The 19,318-nt window shown below is 44.8% G+C and overlaps 1 protein-coding gene and 1 pseudogene across 1 annotated transcript in view; both read left to right on the top strand.

The window, feature by feature from the left end:
• The window catches only part of CATSPERB (cation channel sperm associated auxiliary subunit beta), a 152,208-nt gene extending 145,615 nt beyond the window's left edge, over nucleotides 1–6,593 (top strand). Inside the window, exon 27 of the mRNA XM_037745163.1 lies at nucleotides 6,118–6,593. Coding sequence (XP_037601091.1) covers nucleotides 6,118–6,321 — 204 coding nt within the window. The 3' untranslated portion in view covers nucleotides 6,322–6,593. The remainder of the gene's footprint in view (nucleotides 1–6,117) is intronic.
• Nucleotides 6,594–16,965: 10,372 nt separating this feature from the next.
• Nucleotides 16,966–18,719, top strand: LOC108316825 (annotated as a pseudogene).
• Nucleotides 18,720–19,318: the final 599 nt, after the last annotated feature.

The raw sequence follows: 19,318 nt of genomic DNA, 5'->3' as shown, positions 1-19,318 counted from the left end.
TGACCTCATGATCCACCTGCCTCGGCCTCCCAAAGTTCTGGGATTACAGGCAGGAACCACCGTGCCCAGCCAGTTTTCTGACTTTTAATGCTCTTCCTCTCATACCTACTTCTCCAAAGAACATATTTCTGTAACTGTTTAGTTTCCAGTCTGATTATCCTCCTTTTGGCTGTTTGAATGGTAATCGTTGTCTTAAATATTTCAAAGGCTTTCAAGATCCAAAGGAACTGGAAACCAGATCAGTCTTTCCCAAATCATCCCATGAAAGCAACAACTCATTTCACTTATTCATATAATGACGTCTGCTGCCTGTGAGGCATGGGAAGGAATAAGGATTTGATAAAAATCAACAAGTTACTAATTATCAAATGCTGATGCTACATTAACATTCTCTCTGTCTCTCTGTCTGTTTGTGCTCTCTCTCCCTGCCCGCGCCCGCCCTGTCCTGGCCCAGCTCTAAGGCCAGCCCCCAATAATGCCTTTGTACTGCTACAGTGGTGGGTGGCTATGGCAGCAGTACAAACCTCTAAAACCCTGAAAGAAAGATCCAACCCACTGGAGCTAGCAAAAGAAGCATCTGTCACATGAGGACTGTGAAGGAAAATCCCTGTTATTTTTTCTCTCTTTTCTCATCTCTTTGGCTCAAGAGCCGCCCTGGCTATGGGGAACAGCACAATAGCACAGAAGGCTAAACTTCTCATAGAAGCTCAGCTTTCTTTCCAAAGGACTAGGGAAAGGACCTCTAAGAGGGGAAAGTATGGGGAAAATCTCTATAAGAAGAAGACTGGAGAAAAGGAGTCCTGATTCTTTATATAAGCCAGCACCAGGAAGAAGCTGCATCTGAGCAGGGCACACCTAAAGAAGATAGCAAAGGCTTTGAAATAAAACTATGAAGTAAACACTCTCTAGTTTCAGAGCAGCTCCTGAGTGGCACAGGTACCAGGAAGTCACAGATGGCATAGCAACAGCTTGGAAAACTCAACCGACATTGAAGCCACCACCCACAGAAGGTGAGGCATAAATTGTGACCTGAACTCAGACAGTTTGATTGACTGCTGAAACAAACAAATAAATAAACAGCATTTTCCAGATACCTTTTAAACAGGAACCAGAGTCTCACAACATAACATCAAAAATGTCCAGGATACAATCCAATATTATTTACCATATCAAGAACCAAGAAAATATAATCAATTCTGAAGAGAAAAGACGTCAACAAAGGACCACAAATGCAAATTATCAAAGATTCTAAACTAGCTGTTATAACCATGCTCCATGTGGTACAGGTAAACACTTTTGAAATAAGTAGAAAATGATAAATTATCATCAGAGAGCTAGAAGCAACTTAAAAAGAACAAAGTGGAAATTTAGAACTAAAAACTACAATATTTGAAATTTTAAAACTACCAAATGGAATCAATTGCTGAATGGAAATGGAACAGGAAAAAAAAATCAATGAACTTTAAGTCAGTGGAAACCCAACCTGAAGAAAAAGTATTTTAAGAAGAAGATCCCACCAGCCAGGCACTGTGGCTTATGCCTGTAATCCCAACGTTTTGGGAGGCCAAGGCAGGTGGATCATGAAGTCAGGTGTTCGAGTCCAGCCAGCCAACATGGTGAAACTCCATCTCTACTAAAAATACAAAAAAGTTAGCTGGGTGTGTTGGTGGGTGCCTATAATCCCAGCTACTCCGGAGGCTGGGGCAGGAGAATCCCTGAACGTGGGAGGAGGAGGTTGTAGTGAGCCAAGATCACACCACTGCACTCTAGCCCAAGCAACAGTGCAAGACCCTGTCTCAAAAAAAAAAAAAAAGAAAGAAAGAAAATCCCACCTCAGGGATCTGTGTGACAGTCTCAGAAGGTCTAACATTGATGTTGTCAGAGTCCATGAAGGAGAGGAGGAAGAGACTGGTACAGGGAAAAAAAAATCCCAGCACTTTGGGAGGCCAAGGTGGGTGGATTGCTTGAGCTCAGGAGTTTAAGACCAAGTAGGCAACATGGCAAGGCCCTGTCTCTACAAATACAAAAAAATTAGCCAGGCATGGAGGCACACATCTATAGCTCCAGCTACTCTGGAGCCAGGATGGGAGGGTTGCTTGAGCCTGGGAGGTTGAGGCTGCAGTGAGCTGAGATCATGCCACTGCACTCCAGCCTGGGTGACAGAATGAGACCCTGTCTCAAAAAAAAAAAAGAAGAAGAAAGGAAAGAAATAACGACTGAAGACTGAAAAGCCCCAAGTTTGGTGGAGACATAAGTTTACATATTCAAGAAGCTGAATGAACCCTAAACAAGATAAAGATAGAGAAAACCATGCCTGAACACATCGTAATCAAACTACCGAAAATCAAGATGATAAAATAACAAAGTGGTCAGAGAAACACAACACTATACAAGGGTACAATTTCAATGACTGCTGATTTCTCAACAGGAACCATAGAGGTAAAAGAAAGTTATATATCTTTAAAGTGTTGGGGGTGAGGGTTGGGTAAGAAGAAGGCTTGTCAATCCAGAATTCTCTGTCTACTGAAAACGTCCTTCAGGAAGAAAGAAAAAAATCAAGACTTTCTCAAATGAAAGAAAACTAAGAGAATCCATTGTCAGGAGAACTTCTCTTTTGAAAATTCTTAAAGTTCGTCAAGCAGAAGAAAAGTGATAACAGCAGGAAACTTGAAGCTTCAGGAATGGAGGAAAAAAACAAAAATGGATAAAAGAAAGATAAGCAGGGCAGTGACTGCACCATCAATAAAGGAAAAGAATTGTTAAGAAAATGTAGAAAAAATGTATAAAGGTTCTTGGGACTGTCGAAACCTGCTTTTGAAAGTACCCTGAAATAGGCTGGGCATGGTGGCTCACACCTGTAATCCCAGCACTTTGGGAGGCCAACTTGGCTGGATCACTTGAGGTCAGGAGTTCAAGACCAGCCTGGCCAACACGGTGAAACCCCATCTCTACTACAAATACAAAAATTAGCCAGGTGTAGTGGTGTGCACCTGTGATCCCAGCTACTCAGGAAGCTGAGGCAAGACAATTGCTTGAACCCAGGAAGCGGAGATTGCAGTGAGCTGAGATAGCATCACTACACTCCATCTAGCTTGGACAACAGAGTGAGATTTGGCCTCAAAAAAGAAAACAGAAAAAAAAAAAGAAGAAGAAAGTACCCTGAAATAGCCAGACCTGGTGACACGTGACTCTAACCCAGCTATTTAGGAGGCCGAGAGAGGATCCTCTGAGGCCAGGGGCTTGAAGCCTCAGTCCAGTGTGAACATGCCAGTGCGTAACCACTGTGCTCCAGCCTGGTAACACAGTGACACTCCGTCAAGAAAAGGAAGGAGAGCAGAAAAGAGAATCCTAAAGCAATGAAATGCAAGCCATAATCTTGGATTTTCTTTCACCCAAAATACATTATGGGGATAATTGGAAAAAAAAAGAAGGAAGATCTGTGATTTTGTAATAGTATTGTCTCAATGTTAATTTCTTGACTTTGATAATTACACTCTGGTTATGTAAGTGAATTTTTGTGCTTAAAAATACAAATTGAAGTATTTTAGGAGTAAATAGACATTGTATCTAAAACAGACACATAATTCTGAGGTTTAACCTTTTTTAGACATGATATAGAATATTTGGATAGTTGAAGAAGATTAGAAGGGAAGCATTTGAAGAAAAAGTGTTTTTCAGAACTTTAGAGGTAGCAATTTAGGTGGACAATACAGAATCCAGAGGTGATAGAAGTTTCTAATCTTAGAAATATAATAAATGGCTTAAATGGACAAGTGAAATTTTTACATCATCTGGTGGAGTGACTAAAATTTCATTAGATGAAAGTGGATGAGGAAGCCATTCTGGGTGGAGAGAGCAGGTACAGGTATAGGAAAGTAATGCAGGATTTTTCTTGGCCACTTTTCCAACTGGGGGCCTCCATAGCTGGTGACACCTCCACCTGGACCTTGCTTAGCCTTGAGCCTGCGCTGGAGGCACCCTGCCCACTGGTCCCACCTGTGCTTTACCTTGTATGCATGTTTGATGGTTCCCGAGCTCTTATCCTGCATCCAAGTATAATGAGGTTATACTGACAATTGAAGAGTGAGGAGGGCAGAGAATGATTTTATTGAGTGAGGAACATCTCTCAGCAGAGAGGGGACATAAGGGTGGTCCCCCACCCCTGCAGTCAGGTGGTTTCTTTGCTAGTGTGGCTGAGTCTGGGGCCCTTTTGAGCTCAGATCAGGGATAGCTTGCTGATGGGTCTGTGAGTATGCGAAGAAGGGCTAAATCAAAGGCATCACTCGAAGGCGGACACAGCAGTGTGGAAAACCAGTGAGGAAAGGGCAGGTGTATGTAAGCTAGGTGAAGGGTGGGATCCGTCAGAGGCAAGCATACCAAACAGGAAGACAGGTTCTCAATTTGGTATGTGGATTTACCCGGGACTGCCTTCAGCTTGAAGGTCAGGTTTCACCGGGGACCTGCCCCTATCTGCCTAGGCATTTGACTGCCTCCTGTCATGATCAAAAGCATAAAGTTTGCGTCTTGAATAGTGGAAATTCATTTGGCTGGAATATAAGGTTATTTAGAAGAAAGCCAGGTAGGTTAGGGTCCAATCGTGGAAGGCTTTGAATGTCAGAATGAAAGCTTTAGAACACTCCTGTCAACATGTCTGTTAACAATGAAAAGCTATAAAACATTTTCGGATAAAGGTGTTTTATACAGACTGCTGTTGTTTGTTATTGTTGTTGTTGTTGTTTTTTGAGATGGAGTCTCACTCTGTCACCCAGGCTGGAGCGCAGTGGCGCGATCTCGGCTCACTGCAACTCTGCCTCCCAGGTTCAAAGATAAATCTGGCAATGTTAGGATGTCAACATAGACTGGGGGCCTGGGAAGGAGGCTACTAGGGTAGTCTATTTATGAAAAGTGATACAATAATCACAGTAGCAGTATTGAACAAGTAAGAATTCAAGAAAACGAGAAAGAACTCAGAGTATGGAGGGACTGTTTCTAAGAAAACAGATACCTCTTTGGGTCACTGGGAAGATGGGGCTACCTTTAACTTGAGCTAGACCTAGGTTCTTGGGACTTAAAGCAGCCATCATCTTTTTTCTTGTCCTTTGCACTTTCCCACATTCCCTGCTGTCCTAGATCCATTCATCAGCATGTTCCTCTCCCCCAGAAGATGATCTGGGTTCCCGCTTCACAAAGGAAACATAAGCCTGGGCTTGAACCCCCTACTCTCTTTATGCCCTGCTTCTACATTTAACATACAATGACTCCACCCTTGCCTCACATCTCAGAGAAAAAGACATCACTGTCCTACTTTGTCAATAATCCCCCAGGAATTTACTTGCTTCTGTTAATTAGCTATTCAGGCAGAAGAAACATTTTGAACACATAAAAAGTTTCTGCCAGGTGCAGTGGCTCAGGCCTGTAATCCCAGCACTTTGGAAGGCCAAGGCAGGCAGATCACCTGAGGTCAGGAGTTCGAGACCAGCCTGGCCAACATGGTGAAACCCCGTCTCTACTAAAAGTACAAAAATCAGCCGGGTGTGGTGACACGAACCTGTAATCACAGCTACTCGGGAGGCAGAGGCAGGAGAATCGCTTGAATGTGGGAGGCAGAGGTTGCAGTGAGCCAAGATGGTGCCACTGCACTCTGGCCTGGGCAACAAGAGCAAGACTCTGTCTCAAAACAACAAAAAAAGAATGTTCCTTTTTCTCCTTCTCTTCTGTGAACCCGCTTATTCATCAAGATCCAACTCAGAAAGCGCATTCCCTGACTGTCCTAGGCAGGTAGGTATTCCCTCCTCCCCGTTCCCAGAACTCTTTGCCCATTCCTCTGTGACTGAATAGAGAATATGCTGCTGTGTAAGCATTTTATCTGCCTCCTTCCACCATTAAAGACAGGGTAAAGGCAAAGGATAATATACGGACTTCTTAGACTGTATTTATCGTAGGCAAACTGTTACTTGTTCAATTGTCAAGAGACTGTTTCCAAGCTTTGTGGATGCTGAATGTCTTTGTAACTCTTGGCAGTGTTTTGCTTGCCAATTAATTATGGGACTGTAACATTTTCAGTGTTTTGCATTGCTAAACTCAGAAAGCTTAAAGACTTTGCTTTTTCTGTTGCAGGTTTATGTTGATGAGGCACCACTGCCATTCCCAGGACACACGCTTATTGCTGTGGCAACAGCGGTAGTGTTAGGGGGATTTATTTTTACAGCATTTATGTTTCAACTGAATGGCATCCATCTGTGGAAGGCATTCCAAAGACGAATTAGAAGAAACCAAGAGAAGTTTTCAAATATCTCCCTCAATAAGATGATTCATAGATGAAAGTCTGGAGAGTGAACACATGGTCATCATAATTTCTCTTTATTTTCTAGTTTTATCAGACGATTCCTAGAACAATATGCTTAAGTGTTAAATTTACAAGCTACATAAAATCCTACAGAATTGCCATTATAATTCAAATTGCTACTTGTCAATATGTTCACCATTCCCTCTTCTTATTTTGAATACATAGAAAATGTCTTATGCTAAGCCTTCTATTGAAGAGCTCCCTTGAGGTTTTTTGAAAAGTATAAAATGATAACCAACTCGACATGGAACAGGTGTTCTGTGTTGTTCAACTCTTAGTGTCTGGAGCCCATTCTGTGAGGTCAGAATCCCTGAGCTCTGCTCCTTCCAGATAGGCTTTGAGTAGGGTACAGTTATGCCAGGGTGACGTAGGCAATGAAGGCGGTGAGTCAGCAGACGTGTTTTCAGAGCCTCATGGGAATTAAAGAGGAAGCCATTAAAGTTTCTTGAGGCAACTTCAAATCCAGATTGTAGGACCGACAGAGGGAAATGTGACCCCATTGTAAGGGTGCTAGAAGAATGGGGTGTCTGGGCAGAGTATTGGTTTACAAACCTACATGTAGCATGGAGAATTCCAAAAGCTGTATCTTTGTGTCTCTGTGTGTTGTCAAAGTACCTATCCCCAGGTAGTCGAAGATAACCATAACATTCAGAGATCAGAGTGTTATGCTCCCTGGTAAAGCTCAGGAGGGGAGTACACTGTTTTGACAGCATAAGGAAAGGAAGGTTTGTAATCCAGATCTGAGACCATCTATTATTAAAATTCCTTAGAGAGGGCAGTGCAGCAGGTGGGAAAGAGAATCAGACTCCAGAGCCGGACCTCCTAGGTTTGCAATATACTAGATGCATAACCTTGGGCAAGTTAATTTATTTGTGCCTGAGTTGCTTCACCTGTAAAATGGAGAGATATTAACACCTACCTAATGAAACAGGAAATTTTCCTTGACCCCTTCACAGACCTTGTGACAGGAATGCATCACTCACTCAGCCTGCAGCTCTCAACCCCTCATGGGAGGGGAACATGCAGGTGAGTGGGTATAGGAGCCAGAGTGAGCACTTTGGGCACCAGCAGGGGCAAAACTGCATGCAAGCCCCATGGCAGCATCTAGGGAGAAGTATCCACGACACCCAAAGCCCCAGAGGGCACGTGTTACAGTGCTTTTTTAGCTTCGCTGTCCGAGGATCGCTTAAGTGTTAAACAGCTCACTAGGCTCTCTGCCTTTTTGTGGGAGGCAGTTGCTCTTTGCCAGCAAGGGCAGAGGGTCAGTGTGGCAGCCTTTAGTGGCACCCTTTAGTGTCCACACCTGTGGTATCCAAGCTCTTGTTCAGCATCCAGGAAAAAATCAGGTTGCATGAACAAATTGAAGGGTGGTGAATGAGGAGGATTTTATTGCTGATGGAAGTGGCTCTTGGCAGGAAGGGGAGTTGGAGGGGAGTTGGAGCAGGAAAGTGATCTTCCCCTGGAGTCTGGTCATCCCTGGCTGGACTCTTCTCTGAAGCAACACCAGCAAACCATCCCTCTGAAGCCAAGCTGTTTCTCTCCGACATCTAACCACAGTCTCTGATGTCCAGCTGCTTCTTTTTCTCCCCTCCTCTGCTCTCTGCCAGTCGGGTCAGGGGTTTTTATGGGTACAGGATGGGGGGTGGGGCAGGCTATGTGTGGTTTTGGAAAGGGCAACATTTGGGCAGGAAAACAGAAATGCATGTTTTCACTTTGGGCCACAGTTCCAGGCTTAAGAGTGGGGCTTCTCCAGGGACCCTGCCCTTTTCTGTCTAGAATTTCTCTGCCTCCTGTCCCTATCACTAACAGGGATTTCAGGAGGATCAAGTGAATGAGTACATGTAAAATGTTTGGAACAGGACCTGTTTACAGTGAGTGTGATAAATGTTGGCTATAATTGATGCTGCTGCCCCTACTGATGTTTTTAGATTGTAAGTAATAGAAAGAGATTTTTGTCTAATTAAAATAACAAGGGAAATGTACTGAACAAACACTACAGAATACCAGATAAACAAAGTAAAGTCTAAACAATCAGTTTTTGTCATGGGCAGGAATGAGGTCCATTCTGTGGACCTAGGGAACCAATGTCTGTCAACTCCTCAGAGCTTCCCTTGGACCAGGGGTCTAGAGATAGAGTATAGCACAGTGGGTAAATGTATAGGCTCCAGAATCTAAAGCCTGGGTTTTTTTCTCTCAATAAACTTTTAAAAATGCTAGAATAGTTTAAGATTTACAGAAAAGTTATGAAGATAGTGCAGAGAGTTCCTGCACATTCACTTATTGGCTATATAACCTTGGGAAAGTTATTTAACCTTTTTTTTTGAGACGGAGTTTCGCTCTCGTTACCCAGGCTGGAGTGCAATGGCGCAATCTCGGCTCACCGCAACCTCCGCCTCCTGGGTTCAGGCAATTCTCCTGCCTCAGCCTCCTGAGTCGCTGGGATTACAGGCACGCGCCACCATGCCCAGCTAATTTTTTGTAGTTTTAGTAGAGACGGGGTTTCACCATGTTGACCAGGATGGTCTCGATCTCTTGACCTTGTGATCCACCCGCCTTGGCCTCCCAAAGTGCTGGGATTACAGGCGTGAGCCACCGCACCCGGCCCCGTTATTTAACCTTTCTAAGATTCCATATTCTGGTCTTCTACATTCAGCATGGCAGCACATAAGCACAGGCCGTGCATACATCAATCTTCTTGCACATTCACAGATGCCGCTGCTAAGACAATCAAACTACTTTACATGCAATGAAGAACACATTCACCTCCTCCTCCAAAAGAGACAACCCAAAGTCACATCTAGCTAGGGGTCTGGGGGTAATGTCATGGAGCCAGTGTTCTCAGAGACCAGGCTCTCTGGGTGATATCAAATTCTCCTAGCCTCTTCTCCAAAATATGGTGATAATTATTACTCTTTAGCAGAAAACAAGAAATGCAGGTAGGGTTTATGACGCTTATTTCAGTAACTAATACCTAACCTGACATTAGAATTATCTCTGCCCTACACATTCCATGTCTTCCCTTGCCTTTACACAGCATCTGTGTAAAGCCTCTGAGGGATGAATTACCTTCATTCTTGAAGGATCTGAGCCTTTGTCAAAGCTGCCATTTGGGAATCTACTACTTTTAAGTCGCCTTCCATTGATCTGTACCCTTGGGTATTATGGTGGGAAGTCTGTGGCCCAGGATTCACCCAGATGAATCTTGGTTCTTATTGTGTTATAGCATCTCTGTTTCTCCTCGGTAAGATCGATTATCCTCCCTTTTGCCTGTTTTCTTAAATAACAGGAACCAAGCATGGCTATATGGCAGTCTTTGTTGTCAATTCAGTGGAGTCATCGTGTTCAATGCAGAAGTGTTTCTATATTGGTTAGATAGGCTACTTGATCATCAGAGCCCAAAGTTTAGAGCACAAAAAGCAAAACTTTAGGTAGTGGTTTATTAAGTGAAATCAAAAAGAACCATTCATTCTCCATCCCTTGTTTCCCAAATTAACATGTCCTAGCTACAGGAAACATGATATAATGACGTGGAACATGTACAGTCATGTGTGGCCTAACCATAGGGATACATTCTGCAAAATGTGTCATAGGTAGTTTCATCATTGTGTGAACATCATAGAGTGTACTTACACAAACCTAGGTGGCATAGCCTATTACACACCCAGGCTGTATGGTATAGCCTGTTGCTGCTAGGCTACAAACCTGCACAGCATCTTACTGCACTGAATACTGTAGGCAGTTGTAACAACATGGTAAGTATTTGTGTATCTAAATATATCTCAACATAGAGAAGGCACTGTACAAATGTGGTAGAAATGGTTGAAAATGGTACAGTTCTATAAGGCACTCACATGAATGGAACTTGCAGGACTGGAGGTTGCTCTGGTGGCGTCAGTGAGTGAACGTGAAGGCCTGGGACATTGCTGTGTGCTTTTATGCAACTGGCAGCACAGTAGGTTTGTGTGCATCAGCACTGCCACAAAGATTTGAGTAATGCCTTGTGCTACGATGTACTATGATGTCGCGAAGCGATAGGAATGTTTCAGCTCCATGGTAAACTTATGGACCGTCATCATATATGTGGTTGCAAAACTGCATTTCATCCAGCCAGAGGAATCGCCAGGGTCAAACAGGCCACTGTTCATGAGCTTTCAACAGGCCTTCTCCTTGTATCATAAGACCACCTGTTTCTGGGTGGAAGAATACACAAAAATGCAATTAATCCCAAAGGCATCAACCTATTGCCCCACTTCTTTCTGTGAAGTGAGTGAGGATTGCGTCAGAGGCAAGTTGTGGGAGATTAAGATTTCTAGAGTCCCGAGACACTGAAAAGATTATGGTGTCTCCCCATGTGTAGTTAAAATAAAAATAGTTGAAATAACACTAAACAGGAATGTATTTAATATGTGGGAATTAGCATCACTTCTCTTTAGATTTTCTGAAAATTTCTGAATAATTTATCAGAGCTTTACTATTCTCATTTTCTTTGGTTACCACCTGATACCATTTGGTTCTGCATCCCCACCCAAATCTCATTTCAAATTGCAATCTCTGCATGTCAAGGGAGGGACTTGGTGGGAGGTGACTGTTCTCACGATAGTGAAGGAGTTCTCACGAAATCTGACGGCTTAGAAGTGGTAGTTTCCCCCGCACTGCCTCTCTCTTCACCGCTATGTAAGACATGCCTTGCTTCCCCTTTGACTTCCACCATGATTATAAGTTTCCTGAGGCCTCTCCAGCCATGTAGAACTGTGAGTCAATTAAGATTCTTTTGTTTATAGGTTACCCAGTCTCAGGTAGTATCTTTATAGCAGTTTGAGAACAGACTAATACACCACCTTCCTTCTGTTGGTACAAAAAGTGGCAGTGATGGGCAAATACCATGGAAGCAGGCAAGGTCTTCAGAGAAAATGGCAGGCATGCTTACTGTGTAATGAAGCTAACGTCCTTCTCCGAGTCAAAAGATGGCATGGTTTCAGCTCATTATAAAAGACTGGAGGTCCTCAAGCTCAGTGTTCCTTTCGGCAATACTACTGTAAGAGCAGGTGTCATCAGGCCTTCTTTGTGTTGTCCTCGGGCTCAGACAACTGATGTCAGAATCATAATCTGGTACTCTGGCTGCCGTTATTGCTGAAAGTCATAAACCACTTTTTGTTTTGTCCCAGGAGTCTTGTGTCTTCTACCAGACACAGAACCATGGTAAACCATCTTGTTGGTTTGCAAGTAGGATACAATCTCAGACTCTTCACAGTTCTTGACATTAACAAGACTTAAATTCATTCACAAAACTGCTGGGTCATGAGAGAAGAGTAACAGGATTTGTACTGCAACGTGAAATAGGCTAGATCCCACTCAAAGCTGTCAGCTTTTTGAACCAAATGCATTAGAAGAATATTCTATATGGTACATGGTATGTGCTGCCTCAAATTTCCAAAATAACCTACTAGGCTAGGTATTGTTCTTCTTTCTTAGTGGTAGGGAATGCAAGATACTGTGGCCTACTCTTTACTTTGGAATGGGATGTTCCCACATGCCCCAAGAATACTGAATTCATACACACTGCAGAAGCATTTTCTAGTTGGGTTTGATCTTCTACTGCATCGCACAGGTATCTTACCAAGGTACCGAAGGAAGTTGCCTCTTCATGATCTTCAGGTCCTTGCAACATAATGTTCTATAGCGTGATGAGGTATTCAACTCCTTTCTCACTAGACTGAGCCACAGAGCCAGAAGTAGCACACCCTTACAGCAGAGCAGTAAAAGCATACTGTGCTCTGCTGGGGAAAGGCCTGTGCTTAAAATGGGGCAATATGCCAAGTACCAGGGCTTTCACTGGTTGTCTCTGTACTGTGGTTATCATGCCCCCTCTGTGTCAAAGGACACGGTCTCCCCAGGCACCTCTCATTTCCATCAACATCCAGCAACAGTTTTAACGACAGCCCCATCATCCAGTCCCGCTCAACAGCACAGGGGTTAAGCGCTCCCACTCGGGACTAGGAATCTCTGGGTACGAATGCCATCTTTGCCACTCTCTAGCTGTGTGATCTTGGAGGAGTCATTAAACTTCTCTGTGTTTTCACTTTTTTGTCAACATGATGATCGTTTGAGAACTGAACAAGTTAACACATCTAAAGTGCTTAGCGTAGAGCCTGGCACATAGAATGTCCTATAGGTGTTCATTATTGCCATGGTCTGAATGTTTGTGCCTCCCAAATTCCTGTGTTGAGATCCTAACACCCAAAGTGATGGTAGGAGGTGAGGCCTTTGGAAGGTGATTATGTCATGACGATGAAGTCTTCATGAATGGGATTTTAGTGCCCTAAAAAAGAGGCCCCAGATAACTGCCTTGCCCCTTCCACTATGAGAGGACACAGTGAGACAGTGTCATCTACGAAAAATGGGCCCTTGCCAGACATGGAATCTGCCGGTGTCTTGACCTAGGACTTCCAGCCTGCAAGACTGTGAAAATGAAATTAAAGCCCCCTAGTTTATGGCATTTTGTTACAGCAGTCCAAACGAACTAAGACAGCTATGAACAGGGCAAGTCTGGGAGCACTCCTTGAAAGAGTCAGATGCTTCTCTTATCAACCCACTCCTAATGATGAGAAAGGGAACAGAGACTTCTTTTTTTTTTTTTTTTTTGAATTTTTTTATTTGAGACAGTCTCACTCTCTCACCTAGGCTGGAGTGCAGTGACACGATCTCGGCTCACTGCAGCCTCTGCCTCCTGGGTTCAAGTGATTCTCCTGCCTCAGCTTCCCGAGTAGCTGGGATTACAGGTGTGCACCACCACGCTCAGCTAAATTTTGTATTTTTAGTAGAGATGGGGTTTCACCATGTTGGCCAGGCTGGTCTCAAACGCCTGACCTCAAGTGATCCACACGCCTTAGCCTCCCAAAGTGCTGGGATTATAGGTGTGAACCACTGCCCTGGCCCAGAGACTTCTGAGTGTCGCTCAGAAGAATTCAGTCTGAATTCTCTTTACACTGGGTCAGGTGCTCTCTGACCTTTTTTGCATGAGTCAACCCCATCTATAAGAACCCAGCTAGCAGGCTCAGCTGCCACATTAAATACAGTGTCACTGTGACAATGAACTGAGAATAATCACATATGTTTTCCAACCTTTGGTCAAGCATTCTTGAAAACCTGGCATGTAAAAATTTCCACAGACTTTAGGCAATACAATGAACACATTTCTCTAAATTGCAATTCTACAATGTAACTCTTTTCTATTCTGATGCCTAACACCTCTCAGTTTATTTTGAATTTGAATAAGAATCTACTGCTTGACAAACAGTGGAACACAGGAAGGACTTTGAGGTTTCGGCCGCAAGGGAAGCACATTAGGAAATGGCAAAGATTTCACAGCAGGAAGAATTGAGGTGACATTTGGTTGGCCAGGCTTATTAGTCAGTTTTTATAGCAGTGACAACCCTCAGATCTCACTCTCAGTTGCTTACAACAATAAACGTTTCCTGCCCACTGGTCTGCAGATCGGCTGTGGTGGCTCCATATGTCTCTCACTTCAGGACACAGACCAAAGAGCAGGGGCCACCTGGGCAGCTGTTCAATACATCTGCTCATAGTCTATCACCGAAATCAAATCATGTGGCCAGCCGGGCATAGCGGCAAACACCTGTAATCCCAAAACTCTGGGAGGCCAAGGTGGGAGGATCACTTGAGGTCAGGTGTTCGAGAACAGGCTGGGCAACATAGTGAGACACCCTCCACCACCAAAAAAAAAAAAAAGAAAAATTAGCCAGGAGTGGTAGTGTACACCTGTAGTTCCAGCTAATTGGGAGGCTGGGGTGGGAGGATCACTGGAGCCCATGAAGTTGGGGAGCAGTGAGCCGTGATCACGCCCCTGCACACCAGCCTGGGCAACAGAGTGAGACACTGCATTGAACAAAACACACAAAGTAACCACAGAGTGAAATACAGGAGGGAAGCGATGAAAGCAGGATGTGTTAAAGCAAGGAACCACTGCACAGGGTGGGAGTGGGCCGGAGCACACGCTTAAGGGCCCGGTTACAAACTTTTCTGGGTTTTAAGTCCTCCTTTTGAGATTCCTACCGGCTACCCCTTATCCAGATGAAGGATTTGGTCCGTGGCTAATTAAAGCCTGGGGTGAATTGGCGCCCCATGCAGATGAAGGATTGGCCCCTGCTCTGCCCACGGCCAATCCAGGGTACTCTCCCTTTCCATCTGAGCCGTGGTGGAAAGGGGGGGGTTGTAAGGAGAGTGGCCTTTGCTCCTATGTTTCTGGGTGTGAGGGAGCTGAGATTTTCCCTTTTGATTTAGCTTTAGGAAGTTGGCATTAATTGGCCTTCGGTTCCCTGCCCCAGACCCAGGTGCTCCCCTTTAGATCCAGCTTTCGGAAATTATCGCAAATTGGCCTCAGATTCCAGACCTTGGTGTTTTCCCATGATTCAGCTTTAGGGAGCTGGCACAAATTGGCCTCAAGTTCCCTGCCTCCAGACCCTATTCTCCTGCCTCAGCGGGAGGGGTACTTCTTACTTGGCGATTGGCTTCCACCAGAACGCAAAACAGGTGCTGCTAGAGTCTCCTTAATACCTGGTCTTGGCTGCCCTGGAATGTCACCTCTGCCTCATTCTACTATCAAGGTGGTCCCAGGGACAGCCCAAGTTCAAAGGAAGGAGAAATAGACGGCCCCTCTTTCCACTGGCAAGGGGACACTGTGAAAGAGCCTGTGTCTGGGAGGGATTGTTGCAGTCATCTTTGGAAACACCATCTACCACGTTGATGTTCATCAAATAAATCTACTTGGGCTGTGAACTCAACTGGTATTCGACTTCAGAAATCCACAGAATCGGTTCTGAACTGCATTTTCATCTGAGCCTTTGGCCATGGGCAATAACAACAGCTTCATTCAGGAAAGTCACAAAATCATTCTGACCAAGACTATTTTGTCTAGATCAGTAATTTCGGGATTTGCCTGTCTCAGTGCCATCAGAAGCAGCCATCTAACCCAGAAATGCTAAGATTTCTCCTCCTCTTTCAGCTGTCACTGACTGCCTACCTCCATCTCACATCACTTGCAGGGGCCTCTGAGCCTTCCAGGGCCACAGCAGCAGAACCTCCCGCCCAGACCTCTCTAGGAACTGCCACCGTGGGCCTAAGCTCCCCTCTCAACCACAATCTCCAGCTACGGAACTCTCATCCAAGTCAAAACTCCAAAGGCAGGCGTCTGACTGGCTGCAGGAGTCCAGATGCATGGGTATCCCTAAATTAGTCAACCATGGCTGGGAGACAGGGCCATGCAATCCAGACCCAACTCTTCCGCTCAGTGGGGCCGTTCCCGGAGAAGGAGAAACCACGCTGGAGCTGGCACTCCCACGAGTTGTCGCGGACAAGAACTCGGATCCTGGCGGGAGGGAGCGAACAGTAGGTACGCCCGCGCGGCGGCTATCACCCACTTTCAAACACGGAAGTGCCGGCCAACTAGCGCCCCAGAAACGCCTGGGGAGCCGGGCGCGCGGGCGAGGAGAGACCGCGCTGCTGCCTCCACGCTGGGCTCACCGCGCGGGGCGGCCCCCAGGCAGGGCGCTGGGCGGAGGCGCCCGAGTGGTCAGCCTCGCGGGGCGCAGACGCGGTTCCTCTCGAGGGCGCTCCGGCTGTGAGGAGCAAATCCTGGGGCCATCTGCGTCCTGAGTGCCCAGCGGGACCCGCGCCCTTAGGACCTGAGCCTCCCTGGGGGGAAAGCCAGCCCACCAGCCACGGTCGCCAGCAGCGCTTGCCTGCCAGCCTCCTCCCCTGCCAACCTCCTCCTCCCTGCCCAGCCTCTTTCTCTCTGCCAGCCTCCTCCTCCCCTGCAAGCTGCCTCCTCCCTGCCAACCTCCTCCTCCCTGCCCAGCCTCTTTCTCTCTGCCAGCCTCTCCCTTCCCTACCAGCCTCCTCCTCCCCTGCCAGCCTCCTCCTCCCTGCCAGCCTCCTCCTCCCCTGCCAGCCTCCTCCTCTCCTGCCAGCCTCTTCCTCCTTACCAGCCCCCTCCTCCTTTTTCATCTAAGATCATTTGACCTGTCATTCAAGGCCTAGAGAAATGTCACCTCTGTTGAAAATTTTCTCCCCAGCTCTCTCTGGTAATTGGTTCCTTCCTTCTCTCCTTTGAGTGCGGTAGGTAGCCAGGTGCACATTTCCATATCCTACATCTTGGCCCGGTTTTGGTATTTACATGCTGTCTCTCCTCTGCAATAGGGACAGTGCTAATTTTCTGTCACATTTCTTTTTAATGCCTTCCTAGAGTGACCAACACATGGTTGATATTCAACAAATGATTGGAAAAGAAAAAGAAAAAAATATTGCTTATATTCTAATTCAGGGGAGACTATGAGAATATAAACAGGGCATAAGAGCATCTTGTTATAAGAGAAGTTCATATAAAATGACACATTTCAGGCATATAGTAGACACTCGATAAATATTGGTTGAAAAATGAATACAAAGAACCCAAAATAAGAGGCTCTGGGGAATCATTTTATATATATATATATATATAATTATAAAGGAATGGGTTTTTTTATTCTCTAACTTTCTAACTTTCTAAAAAGAGGAATAACTAGAAAATTTAGAAAATAAAAGTGCAGCTTTGTGGTTCCAACATGGCAGAGCTGATGGTGGAGGTTCGTGGCTCAACTGGGCTTTGTACAAGAGATTTATTGTGATGTTCATGAACACACCCTTACAGCTGTTTTTGAAAATAATTGGCAACCAAAACGCCAGGCTCCAGTTAATGAAGTTAGATTTCCACCACCTGATATAAAAAAAAAGAAATGAGTGAAGGAGATGACGTAGAGGTATATTCAAGAGCAAATGACCAAGAGCCACGTGAATGGTGGTTGGCTAAAGTTCGGATGATTAAAGGAATTTTATATCATTGCACATGCAGCTTGCGATGCTACTTACTACGAAATAGTCACATGTGAACGACTTTGGCCTGTCAATCAAAATAAAACTGTAAAAAAAAAAAACCTTCTTTAAATGCACAGTGGGTGTTCCTGAGGATGTGAGAGAGGCGTGTGTGAATGAAAATACATGTAGATTTGAAGAAAGCAGTAGGAACATCCAGAATTTTTTTACCTTCCAGCAACAACACAGCTAATGATACTGTCTGCCAGTGAAGCAACTGTGAAGAGAGTGAGCATCTTAAGTGACATGCATTTGCGAAGTATTTGTATGAAGATGATGCTTATGCGGAAATGAAGAGGCCGCTAAGCATTTAGAATGCACAAAACAACTTGCAGCAGGTTGTCATGAGGAATTTGTTGTGAGAGAAGATTTAATGGGCCTGGTAATAAGAACACATGCTAGGTTCCTGGAGTTACTGGAGTTACTGCCAGTGAGCTAGAAGAAGACACTGGAACATTTACAATCTATGGAGAGAGCGCTGATGCCGTAAAGGAGGCTAGAGGTTTCTGGGAATTTGTGGAGGATTTTATTCAGGTTCCTAGGAATCTCGTTGGAAAAGTAATTGGAAAAAATGGCAAAGTTATTCAAGAAATAGTGGACAAATCTGGTGTGGTTTTGGTGAGAATTGAAGGAGACAATGAAAATAAACGACCCAGGGAAGACGGTGTGGTTCCATTTGTAATTATTGGCACTAAAGAAAGCATTGAAAATGCACAAGTTCTTTCAGAATATTATACTGCTTATCTAAAGGAAGCAGAACAGCTAAGAATGGAACGCCTGCAGATTGATGAACAGCTGTGACAGATTGGTTCTAGGTCTTATAGTGGAAGAGGCAGGGGTCGTCAGGGTCCTAATTACACCTCCAGTAATTAGGCACAAATTCTGAGCTGTCTAACCCCTCTGAAATAGACTCTGAGCATAAGGACGAGCTGAGTGATTGGTCACTGGCAGGAGAAGATGATGGAGACAGCTGATATCAGTGTGTCAGCAGGAGAGCCCGGGAGGAAGAGGTGGAAGTGTTGCAGGGGGTCGAGGTCATGGAGGACCACGTGGTAGCAAATCCTTCATCAGTTCTGTGCTCCAAGATCCAGACAGCAATCCATACAGCTTACTTGATAATACAGAATCAGATCAGACTGCAGACGCTGATGCCAGCGAATCTCATCACAGTTCTAACGTCGTAGGTGGTCTCCTAGACGAAGGACTGATAAAGATGCTCTTCTGATGGATGGAGTAGCCGAATCTGATACAGCTGCAGTTAATGAAAATGGGCTAGGCAAAAGATGTGATTGAAGTGCATAGTCTTTCAGAAAAGGCAATAAATGGCCCAACTAGTGCTTCTGGCGATGACATTTCTAAGCTACAGTGTACTCCAGGAGAAGAAAAGATTAACACCTCAAAAGAAAAAAACTCTCAAGCAGCAGCAGTCCTGAATGGTGTTTCATAAACTGAAGAAGCTCATAATTTACAGTTCCTTTGCATTGTATTTACAGCAGTGCTTGTGCAAGCTTGCCGAAGGTAGAATACGGATCGCCAGTCTTTACATTACACTTTCAGTTCCTCCATTTGGAATTCAAAAAGGGGGGGATCCTGAAGAAATCATATGTGAAACATGCTTTGACACCTACTGTGTTATATATCATCAGAGGTGCCTTGAGAATAGTATCTGTAACCTTGAAAAAAAAAAGAAAAGTATAAAGAAGAAAATTTTATTCATACCACTTAAAATTTAGGCGTATTTCTTAATCTTTTATGGTGTGTGTGTGTGTGTGTGTGTGTGTACATATATTAAGCATAAGTAATACAGATACATTAACTGGGTCTAAATGGAAGGTAACATGAAGAGCTTGCTGCTAAATGACATTTGTTCTTTATTTATTTATTTATGAGACAGAGTCTTGCTCTGTCGCCCAGGCTAGGGTACAGTGGTGTGATCTTGGCTCACTGCAACTTCTGCCTCCCAGGTTCAAGGATTCTCCTGCCTCAGCCTCCCGAGTAACTGGTATTACAGGCACCTGCCACTGCGCCTGGCTTATTTGTGTATGT

This window comes from Cebus imitator, unplaced genomic scaffold (genome assembly GCF_001604975.1).
Source record: "Cebus imitator isolate Cc_AM_T3 unplaced genomic scaffold, Cebus_imitator-1.0 Scaffold193, whole genome shotgun sequence".
Classification (NCBI taxonomy): domain Eukaryota; kingdom Metazoa; phylum Chordata; class Mammalia; order Primates; family Cebidae; genus Cebus; species Cebus imitator.
The sequence above is the reverse complement of the archived record's forward strand: the minus strand, read 5'-3'. Positions and strand labels throughout refer to the sequence as shown.